Below are 11,781 nucleotides of genomic sequence, written 5' to 3' on the forward strand. Positions count from 1 at the left end.
GGACACACACACAGAGGACTGCTCATCAGAGAGATAGAGGACACACACACAGAGGACTGCTCATCAGAGAGATAGAGGACACACACACAGAGGACTGCTCATCAGAGAGATAGAGGACACACACACAGAGGACTGCTCATCAGAGAGATAGAGGACACACACACAGACAGGTGAGTTGGAACACCTGCCACACACCTAAGGATTTGTTGGGGGCATGTGGTCGGGGTGGGTGGGGGGGGGGGGGGGGACTTGGATGCGGGGAAGACTTTTAAATTGATTACTGGATGCTGCACTGAACTGAGAAAACGCTATAAACATGGATATGTCACAAACTATAAAAATGTAACCACCAAGTCATTTCTGGAGGCTTGAAGCAGCGTTACTGTAGCAATAACTCTAAGCAATAACTTAATAACTCTAGCTAACTTAGACTGAGAAGACTTAACATGAATGTGTATGTTGTGATGTCAGTGATGCTCTATCTAGAAGTTGGACTTTTCCTTTTATCAAGTATACTTTTTTTCTCCATACACCTGTCAGTAAAAAATGTTTTTATTGTCACATACACCTGAAAAGTGTTGTTTTGTACAGTCTCAGCCATAGTAGTACGGCACCCCTGGAGCAAATTAGGGTTAAGTGCCTTGCTCAAGAGTACAACAACAGATTTTTTACCTTGTCGGCTCAGGTAATCAAACCATCAACCATCTTGGTTACTGGCCCTACGCTCTAACCTCTAGGCTATGTGTTACCAGTACGTAAGGTGTGTGAGTTTACTTTCTAAGTGATGCTCTGTCTGTCTCCAGGTTGACATAGAGATGAAGCTGCTGTTAAGCGCCACCCTCCCCAGGTTGCTCTTCCTGTTAGCGTGTCTCAGTGGGTGTGGCTTGGGACGTGGCATACACCTGGGAACCTGCTCTGTCACCGTACACACTCACGAACTACGCAAGCACTACACAGAGATACGGAGCTCTGTGGTGAGCACACAAATACACACACAAACACAGTCATTTCCATGTCATTGTATTAGAACAAGAAACCTACCCTGAGGCTCTCAGTCTTTACTTCTCTTTTACTCTCTCTCTCTCTTCTCACTCTCTGTCACACTGTCTGTTTTACATATTCGTATTTTATTAGAGTGAATAGAATTTTGTATTGACTGTGTTGTTGTCGGTTAAATGTGTGCAGATAGCAGCAGACAGTCAGATGGGAGTGAGACTGCTGAGGGGAGACGTGATGAGGAACATACAGGTAAATTGTTCTCACTACCTTAACCTGCATATCAATGTTCTTTAAAAGGCACTCAGTCTAGTGTTGTCCATTACGGGAGACCTTTTCCTGGTGCAAAAAAGCACATCTATGTATCTGTACAAAAAATACAGTAAACCCTCATAACCTGGCAGCATGATATAATTTGGAACATTTCTTTAACAACGTGCTGCAGTAAATGTAACATGTAGTGTGTCCTCCCTTTCAGGAGGGGGAGTACTGCTGTTTCCTGCGTCTATTGCTACGTTTTTATGTGGAGAGAGTGTTTGTTAGCCACGGCTTGTCTCAGCCACTGCACCGGCGCTCAACCAGCGCTCTCGCTAATAGTTTCCTCACAATCAACAAGGACCTGAGGCAATGTGTAAGAAGACACACACACACAGGCAGGCATGCACACACACACAACAGCACACATTTTACACCTAAAAACTCACACATAAACAAAAGCTACTACTATCGTTATCTAATGACATCTCTTTATGTCCTCCAGCACTGCCACTGTGGAGAAAACACCAGGAGAAAAATGGACTCCCTACAGGCCGAGTTTGACAAGGTAACTACACACACTGACATATAAATATACATATATAGAGAGATAGAGCGAAATAGAGAAAATACTGTTTGGGGAGTGTATGGTGAAAGAGGCTTAGACAGTCCAAGAGAGGAGATGAATCCATAAGATCCATGCCAATATTAACCTCTCTCCGCCTCTTCTCCATCCTCACCCTAATCTCTCCCTCCTTTCTCACCCTCATCTATCCATCCTCTCCCCTCATGTATCCCTCCTCTCCCCCTCACCTCTCCTTTCTACCACCCTTCATCTCTCCATCCTCTCTTCCTTATCTCTCCATCCTCATCTCTCCATCCTGTAGCTGGAGATCTACCAGGCAGCAGTAAAGGCTATAGGAGAGCTGGACTCTCTACTGGACTGGCTGGAAGAACTCAAGCACAACTCACACACAACTCACACAGACAGATAACACACTCATATATGTTTATATGAACATTTGTAAATGTTGCAGTACAGATGATATGTTAAATTTTTGTTACCACATATAATTTATTTGATGAGATAAGTTTACCTGAAAGGAATATTTATTAAGGTGTGTATTGATGCTAATGTATGTATTAAAAGAGACATATGTCAGTCTCAGATGGTTGTCTAAGTTCCATAAATAATGGTTCTATGATAGTGTTATTAACCAGTGTGAATTTGACCAAACTGTCGAATTTCACTACAAATGACATGTACAGTGCCTTCGGAAAGTATTCAGACGCCTTGACTTTTTACACATTTTGTTAGGTTCAACCTCATTCTAAAATGTATTTAATACTTTTTTTTCATCAATCCCCACACAATACCCCATAATGATGAAGCAAAAACAGTTTTTTAGACATTTTTGRTAATTTATATATTTAAAAAAAATTGAAATATCACATTTACATAAATATTCATACCCTTTACTCAGTACTTTGTTGAAGCACAGTTGGCAGCAATTACAGCCTCGAGTCTTCTTGGGTATGACGCTACAAGCTTGGCACACCTGTATTTGGGGAGTTTCTCCCATTCTTCTCTGCAGATCCTCTCAAGCGCTGTCAGGTTGGATTTGGAGCGTCGCTGCACAGCTATTTTCAGGTCTCTTCAGAGATGTTTGATCGGGTTCAAGTCCGGGCTCTGACTAGGACACTCAACGACATTCAGAGACTTGTTCCGAAGCCATTCCTGCGTTGTCTTGGCTGTGTACTTATGGTCATAGTTCTGTTGGAAAGTGAACCTTCGCCCCAGTCTGAGGTCCTGTGTGCTCTGGAACAGGTTTTCATCAAGGATCTCTCTGTACTTTGCTCCGTTCATCTTTTCCTCGATCCTGACTAGTCTCCCAGTCCCTGCCACTGAAAAACATCCCCACAGCATGATGCTGCCACCACCATGCTTCACCGTAGGGATGGTGCCAGGTTTCCTCCAGATGTGACGCTTGGCATTCAGGCCAAAGAGTTCAATCTTGATTTTATCAGACCAGAGAATCTTGTTTCTCATGGTCAGAGTCTTTAGGTGCCTTTTGGCAAACTCCAAGCGGGCTGTCATGTGCCTTTTACTGAGGAGTGGCTTCCGTCTTGCCCCTCTACCATAAAGGCCTGATTGGTGGAGTGCTGCGGAGATGGTTGTCCAGAGAAACTCTAGAGCTCTGTCAGAGTGACCATCGGGATCTCGGTCACCTCCGGTCACCTCATGTCCGACTGCTGAGGATTTTTTCATATTTGATCAATTTTATAATACGGCTGTAACGTAACAAAATGTGGAAAAAGTCAAGGGGTCTGAATACTTTCCGAAGACACTGTAAGTGTGCAATTGCTGGTACCTGGGCTGTCGTCCTTAAACGTAGTTGATTATAATTTGAAAGGCACCTTGCCCTCATTAAGCTCTCGGAGCACACACTGGACGCTCTGGCAAAGGAGTAGGGTTGTTCTGAGCGTTCTGACCTTACAATGGCAGTCAAGCACCCAAGCTTACTGGCTAAATGTTGGCTAACTAGCTAGCTACTTCCAGACAAATGAGAGAACACCTCACTGACCATTTTACTCGCCCTAGCAGAGCTGGTTAGGCTGTTTTTATGTTATCCAGAGCGTTGGTGACTGTAACTGTGCTGCTGGCAACAATTTAATTACTCTTTTTTTGCCGACGTTTACTGACACCGGCCATATTCAACGGGTGTTGAACCTTCGTAAATGAATCAGTTATTCAGAGGAGAGTGCTCTGATATTGGAGTAGATAGCCAGAGTGAATTTACAAACTCTGGCTGTCCCTTCGCCACAGAACGCAGTAAACATAGAGAGCGAGGCTGAAAACCTGCATTCTGAAGCTGCCTTACTCAAAAAATGTACCAAAACAATAATACCAGAGGTGTCGAGTATGCTGCTTTTTTAACTCAATCAATGATTTTGTTTACATTGTTTTCTAACTGATATGATATAATATTGTGACATGAATTAATGCGAGAAGTACACGCAATCACCTGGATAGTGTTGGTCCCAAACAGATGCCGCTCTAAAGAAAAAAGGTATACCCAAACACTCTTCAGCCCAATTGAAACGAAAAAGGGGGGATCCGGTGCTCGACTGAGGGACTTGAAAATCCCCAAAACATTCCATACCTCAGGATACTTCAACTGGTGACTATCCGGGAGAATAAAGAATAAGGAGCACTCTAACCCGATTGTTTGTACTGTCAATAAATCAGATTTATGCAGAAACATATTTATTCTCCGCGATAGTCACCAGTTGAAGTACCTGGGATAAGGAATGTTTTTGGGATATGCCAATCCAACACACAGTAAAAGTTATGCAGTAATGTGAAATATAATACATCTCGACCTGATAGTATTTATAATAATAAATAAAGGTTGAGAACCTATATTTATTTGAGAGAAAAAAATTGCCTTTTATAACAGCTTGAAATTAAATTAAATGATTAAAAATAAAAAGCTTTATTTACAAGAAGCATAATATACCAATCCACTCTAAGATGCTCACAACAATATAGAATGGCATTACATGGACTGGGGCTATGTCAGGTTTATGAGAAAGAACACCATGCAGTGGTGTCAAACCCACTACACAAGAAAACATACGAGGTAATGAAACTAGAGCTGGTGAGGTGGCACTCCAACATTTGAACAAGGAGCCTTGTTGAAACCAAATATGTGCTGCTTTCAGTACAGCTAGAAGACAGTCACTGATACGCGTTGTGTATAATTCAAAACAAAATGAGATGGCAACTGCATATGCTTAAAAAAGTATGGTTCTGTTATGCACACTATTTTGGGCTTCTACAATGTTGTGCATGTTTATTCCTCAATACAGTCACAATATAAAATGCCTTTGGAAAGTATTCAGACCCGTTTACTTTTCCAACATTTTGTTAGGCTACAGCCTTATTCTAAAAATGTGTTTAAAAAAATTTAAAATCCTCATCAATCTACACACAATACCCATTAATGACAAAGCAAAAACAAGCTTGGTCTGAGAGTCTTTAGGTGCCTTTTGTCAAACTCCAAGCAGGCTGTCATGTGCCTTTCACTGAGGAGTGGCTTCCGTCTGGTCACTCTACCATAAAGGCCTGATTGATAGAATGCTGCAGAGTTGGTTGTCCTTCTGGAAGGTTCTCCTATCTCCACAGAGGAACTCTGGATCTCTGTCAGAGTGACCATCGGGTTCTTGGAAAACCTCCCTGAACAAGACCCTTGTCCCCTGATTGCTCAGTTTGGCCGGGCGGCCAGCTCTAGGAAGTCTTGGTGGTTCCAAACTTCTTCCATTTAAGAATTATGGAGGCCACTGTGTTCTTGGGGACCTTCATTGGTGCAGACATATTTTGGTACCCTTCCTCAGATCGGTGCCTCGACACAATCCTGTTTTGGAGCTCTACAGACAATTCCTTTGACCTCATGGCTTGGTGTTTGCTCTGACATGCACTGTCAACTGTGGGACCTTATATAGACAGGTGTGTGCCTTTCCAAATCATGTCCAATCAATTGAATTTACCACAGGTGGACTCCAATCAAGTTGTAGAAACATCTAAAGGATGATCAATGTAAACAAGATGTAACTGATCTCAATTTTGAGTCTCATAGCAAAGGCACTGTATATTTAACCAAGATCATTGACCTGATGGGTTTGTTTGTCCTGCCACTACAGGTATAAGGTAGCATGTCTTCAAATGTGAAGCACTTTCCCATCAAAATGTAGACATCCTTTATGTATTTAGATAACACCAATGTACTAGTTTGCTGTGACTTTAAGGTGTAATCCAAATGGGAGACTCATATGTTGGGACAAACTTAAAAAGCTTACTGTGTAAACTAAAAATACTAGTTCTACAAAACATACTATCCACTTTTGTGCCATGCTCAGATGGGTTATGAAACATCAGCTTTTACTATCGAAAGGTCTTACTGCACAAGTGAGAGAAAGATTTTGCCCTAAGCAGCAATGTCATGTTTCTCACTCTGTGTTCATCCTCATCCTCAGTTCTTACAAGTGAAGCATTAACCACAAAAAAGTCAGCAATATGGTTGTTCTCTGTGAATCTGTTGGTGCTGTTTTAGAAATCGTGCTGCCCTGAAGCATTTTACACACATGGGGCACTTATATGGTTTCTCACCTGTGTGAATACTAATATGTTCTTTCAGGCTAAACTTCTGAGTGAAGCATTTGCCACAATAACAACACTGATATGGTCTCTCTCCTGTATGACTCCTCATATGCTTTGCCAGGGATTTGGTGTAACCAAAGCATTTGCCACATTCTTTGCACTGATATGGTTTCTCTCCCGTGTGTATCCTCATATGGACTGTTAAGTTATGCTTGAGGCTAAAAAATTTACCACAGTTTTCACATTGATGTGGTTTCTCTCTTTTGTGAGTCACCATATGTTCTTCCAGGCATATCTTCTGGCTGAAGCATTTTCCACATTCACTACACTGATATTGTTTCTCTCCAGTGTGTGTCCTCATATGATCCCTCTCTCTATTCTCCACCATTTGGATTTGGTAAAGATGTGAGGGCTGAGGTGGGTCCTGATCACAGTCACTTTTCACAAAGGAAGGATTGTTTATGAACTCTTTGATATCAGACTCCAGACCCTGAAGCTGCTCTTCCTCCTGACCTGTCCCAAACTCCTCCTGTTCCTCTTTAATCTGTTTGGGCTCTGGGTCCTCCTGCCCCAGACTGGTGCACCACCACTCCTGCTCACAGTGCTGCTGCTCCCCCTCTTCAGGGATAGGGAGTATTAGCTGCTGGGGATCTAAAAGGAAAGTCAATCAATCAATCAATCATTATATTACAATCGATCCTGACATTATTTTAAAGAACCAATTGTGTATTGGTTGTTTATTGGCAATGTGGCTTGCCTGTTTACATAATCTGCTTGATTGATTGTTGTGATAGTCGCTACCAACCTGCTTTATGCAAATGTATCTTTGGTTGAGTAACGACATCCAGCAGCATCCGTAGACGATCGATCTCCTCCTTTGAACGGGAGATTTCTTCCTGGTACTCTGATACCGTTTTTTCCACGACCACAAATATCTCAACAGCCGCCGCTGTTAATCGCTCGGTAAGAAACACATTCAGCAGATGTAGTTTGGACATTTTGTAGAATGAACGTGTATCAGTTCCTATTGTTTAACTCACGTGGATTAGTAGTATGTTGTGTGTGTGAACCATAGACTGTGAAAAGAAAACGTATGAACGTCACAAGAGTAGCAGAGATTGCAATACCGCCCCCTTTTGTGTGGGTTGATTACGATAATTGTGCTGTCAATTAATGGATGTCTACAAACGTAAGGGCTGTCAAAAATATGTAAATATTAAAGAGTAAGGTTAAGTCACATTACATTTAGGATTACTCAGCGCTGCATCCATCCAAAATATATGGTTGGTTTGTTTATGGCTTTATCTCACTCCAGTCCAACAGGTGGCGGTATACAAATAGCGACCAATGAACAAAGAGCGGTAAGGAAGCATACACTGTTTACTTCCATATACCGTAGGACAGCATTTCTCTGGTCATTTTTTTGTACACTATCATAATGTCTAAACTACATCTGCTGAATGTGTTTCTTACCGAGCAATTAACAGCAGCAGCTTTTGAAATATTTAGGGCCGTGGTTAGAACGATATCGGAGTACGAGTAAGACATCTCCCGATCAAAGAAAGAGATCGAACGTCTACAAAGGCTAACGTTACTAACGTTAGATGTCATCGCACAGCCTGAGATAGTGATATAAAGCAGGTCTGTAGCGTATAGTGATGTTTCCATAACGTTTTACCTTCACGTATCATAAAGACGTTTCAGATTTTGATAAACCATACAATATTGTGCCCACACGTGCATGTGCGCAGTCGGATCTTCAGTGTCAGAGGAAAATAACTATAGCTATATCATAATATCGTTCGAGATATTTATTTTTTAATCTCTACAGATCCCCAGCAGCTAGTAACTCACTGTTCCAGAAGCAGAAGTTCCCCCTGAGCAGCAGCACTGTGAGCAGGAGTGGATCCCAGGTCTGGGGCAGGATGACCCAGAGCTCACACAGATTAGAGAAACAGGAGTAGTTTGGGATTGGTCATGAGGAAGAGCAGATTCAGAGGCTGGAATCTGATACCAAAGATTCATATTAACTTCTCCCTTTGTGAAAAGTGATTGGGATCAGGACCCAGCCCTCACGTATTCACCAAACCCAAACTGTGGAGAATGACTTTCTACCCACTAAAACAACAGAAGAGATCCAAACAGAACATGGAGAGGGCTATGGAGTATCAGAACCAAACAGTGAATTACAGCCCCTCTCCAGTAAATTCAGACTTCTCCAGCTCAGAATGAAAACAGTGAATGTGTCGATAGTAGTACATCAACTCTGAGAAAGCAGTCTGACAAAAGATCTCTGGGGAGAAACCGTTTAACTGCCATGTGTGCAGTAAATGTTTCCTTACAGAGAAATACTGTCAAAGACATGCAAATACATACAGGAGATAAATATTTTCATTACCATGGTTGTGGCACGTGCTTTACCAGGAAGGGACACTTGGCAGAGCATTTAAGATAGTTATACCCAGAAGAGAAGCCATTCCACTCCCAAGTTTGTATCAAACGTCCTCATCTTTTGAAGGATCATATGAAATTACACACAGGGGATACATATACACTTCCCTCCATATGTATTTGGACAGTGAAGCTAGCATTTTAAAATTGGCTCCCACATTTGGGATTTGAGATCAAAGGTTTCATATGAGGCTACGGTACGTAATGTCACCTTTTATTTGAGGGTATTGTCATACAGATTGGTTTTACCGTTTAGAATTACAAGCATTTTTATGTATCTAGTGCCCCCATTTGAAGAAGTCATAAGTATTTGGACAAATTCACTTAATGTGTTTGAAGTAGTAAAAAGTTTGGGTGCATATTCCGAGCACACAAACATGTTGCTTGTTGGATGCATTTGTTGTCTTTTGGGTTATGTTTTGCCCAATGGGAAGTGAATGGTTAATTATAACTGGAGTCATTTTCTAGAAGTGTGCAGAAATGTTTCTGATCCTGAATGAATCATGAAGAGGCTACAACAAAACATGCTAACCTCTCACCATTACCATCTTCTCTTCCTACCTACAATAAAAAGGGACTCCAACATGACAATACATTATTCACCATTTAGTTCCTATTGGGCAAAATGTAATCTGAAACACAACCAAAACTAACTGCAAATGCATCCAACAAGTTTGTATTCACGTTTGATGTAGTCATTGAGTGCAAGGAATATGGGACAAAATAACTTTTGACTAATAAAAGTGTAATACTTATTCAAATTGGGGAACTTGATACATTTAGTGCTTTCATTTTTAAATGACAAAATATATGAAAATGCCCTCAAATATTAAGGTGACATTCTGTACTGTCGCCTCATATGGAACATTTGATCCCAAATACAAAATGCTGGCGTATAGAGCCGATATTAAAATGTTAGCTTCACTGTACAAATACGGAGGGAAGTGTACKTGCTCACTGTGTGACCGCAGCTTTATATCTCAGAGTAGACTAAACATCCACCAGCTAGTTCACACAGGGGAGAAGTTTTTTAGCTGCAATGTGTGCGGCAAATCTTTCCCTAGGAAGGGATATTGACATACATATGAGGATACACACATGGTAATAAAACTTTGTTTCCGTGTTTGGCATAAAGGCTTCCGTCAAACAGAGCATATGAAGACGAGACCCAAGGGTGGAGGTGCTCTGTGGGAAAAAGGATTCAGTCAGAATATCAGAACAATGTAGGACATTCCGCTCATGTCACTACTGTTAGTTGATTTAATCTAATGTATTGATTGATGAATTAGGGTAATTGACATGATTTGCTATTTTTGTGTCCAAGGATAATATTTATATAAAAAACAATAAATACAATCTTATTACAACACATTTCTACATGTTCTCTTCTGTTTGTCACTGTATAAATGTATCACAAAGAATGATACATTTGTACAGTTCTTGCATATCAAAGTGTGAAAATATATTGGGCAACTGTCCACGGTTGAATTTGAACTAAAATGGGATATTGGTGTCGTTCATAAGAAAACTGCAAGTATTGACACTTGTCCATACAGTTAATAAGAAAAAAAAATTCAGCCTTTAAAATAAAGAAAAAAAGGAGAGGGCTGCACGACACAGGTCACGGATACATTCTGATCCTCTAGCAAAGGGGGAACACCTTGCCAAGAGAAGAGTATGGTAGCATTTTCTGAATTTCATTGTACATTTCAACTTATTTAGTTAATTGTATGGTCAGTGTAGAGTGATTTACATCTGGTATCAGTTATTGTTTTGCTTTTAGCTATCAAAGAAGGTCTCAAGGGAAGAAGGATCAACCTCCAATGGAATTGATGTCCGAAACGGCCAGGGCACAAAAAAGGGAACAGTGGAGGGCAACAAATGCTCTTATGGACCAAAGCGAAACCTTCAACCAGAGTAGTCCTCAGTCTCAACACATGACAAAGCAAAGAAAAGTACAGATTGCAGAAACAATGCAAAATAAAACTTAAGTTAAACAGCTACGGAGGGTTGAAAAGAAATTGCAACAAAGCAAAAGGGGAGAAATTTCCAAAATATTTAGAGGTCAAACAAAACCAGAAAGTAAGTAAGCATACAATAGAGGGAAAAAACTATTTGGAGAAAAAAGTGGAGTTATGAAAACAATTTAAACATCATTAATATAAAAACACCAAGTCATTCATACTGGGAAGAAACCATTTCAGTGTCAAGATTGTGGTAAACATTTCAGTCGAAAAGGAAGCTTGCAGATGCATGAGGACACACACGAAGGAGACGCTGCATCGTTGCCATATTTGTGGAGAGCTTCCCTGACCACACGTATGATGAGTCAGAGGGTTGAAACCGCCTCGCTGTGAAGAATGTCACAAGGTCTCCGCTGAGTGAAGCCCTGACCGTACATATGAAGACTCACCTAGAGGAGAAACCGCATCCGTGCCATGAATGCAGCAGACTTCAATCAGATGGGATCACTTAGAAGGTATATGAGCTTGTTTCACAAACTGGAGGAATCATGATTTGCGTGGGGAAAATGTGTCAGTTTAAACTAGATTGAAAGATACAGTATGTATGTTTAGATATCAGTTAGTATCTCAGAGGCACTGCTTTAGGTAGAAATTGGTAGTCACACACACAGTGCTTCCCATCCCATCCCACCCACCCACCCCACACACACACACCACACTCTAACACGCCCCACACACAGCACTACTCACCCACACTACACACACAGCTACCCACTCACTGTGTTCCCCCCCACACACACAGTGCTACCCACACATACAGTGCTACCACCCCACCCACGGTGTTCCCCTACACACACGGTGCCCCCCCACACACAGTACTGCAGCCTGAATGGTAGAAGATAAAGTCATCCTGACCTTAAAAACATTTGACCAATTATTTATTAAAAAACAGTT

At 41.3% G+C, this 11,781-nt stretch overlaps 2 protein-coding genes and 1 long non-coding RNA gene across 3 annotated transcripts; 2 read left to right on the plus strand and 1 right to left on the minus strand.

Moving 5' to 3' along the window:
• The first annotated feature begins 815 nt into the window (after positions 1-815).
• il19l (interleukin 19 like) lies at positions 816-2,432 on the plus strand. Its single transcript, XM_023997537.2, has 5 exons — positions 816-974; positions 1,186-1,248; positions 1,475-1,627; positions 1,757-1,819; positions 2,139-2,432. The coding sequence occupies exons 1-5, from the start codon at positions 816-818 to the stop codon at positions 2,244-2,246; spliced, it is 546 nt and encodes a 181-aa protein (XP_023853305.1). The 3' UTR covers positions 2,247-2,432.
• On the minus strand, positions 2,408-7,507 carry LOC111970330 (zinc finger and SCAN domain-containing protein 31-like). The gene is made up of 2 exons (XM_023997007.2): positions 7,218-7,507; positions 2,408-7,063 (listed from the first exon to the last, which is right to left on the minus strand). Exons 1-2 carry the CDS (start codon positions 7,408-7,410, stop codon positions 6,321-6,323), a joined length of 936 nt encoding a protein of 311 aa, XP_023852775.1. The 5' UTR covers positions 7,411-7,507; the 3' UTR covers positions 2,408-6,320.
• LOC111970331 (uncharacterized) lies at positions 7,288-10,230 on the plus strand. The gene is made up of 3 exons (XR_002878100.2): positions 7,288-7,375; positions 7,728-8,053; positions 8,244-10,230. It is a non-coding gene; the product is annotated as an uncharacterized lncRNA (long non-coding RNA).
• The last annotated feature ends 1,551 nt before the right edge of the window (positions 10,231-11,781 follow it).

Source organism: Salvelinus sp. IW2-2015, linkage group LG11 (genome assembly GCF_002910315.2).
Source record: "Salvelinus sp. IW2-2015 linkage group LG11, ASM291031v2, whole genome shotgun sequence".
Lineage (NCBI taxonomy): Eukaryota > Metazoa > Chordata > Actinopteri > Salmoniformes > Salmonidae > Salvelinus > Salvelinus sp. IW2-2015.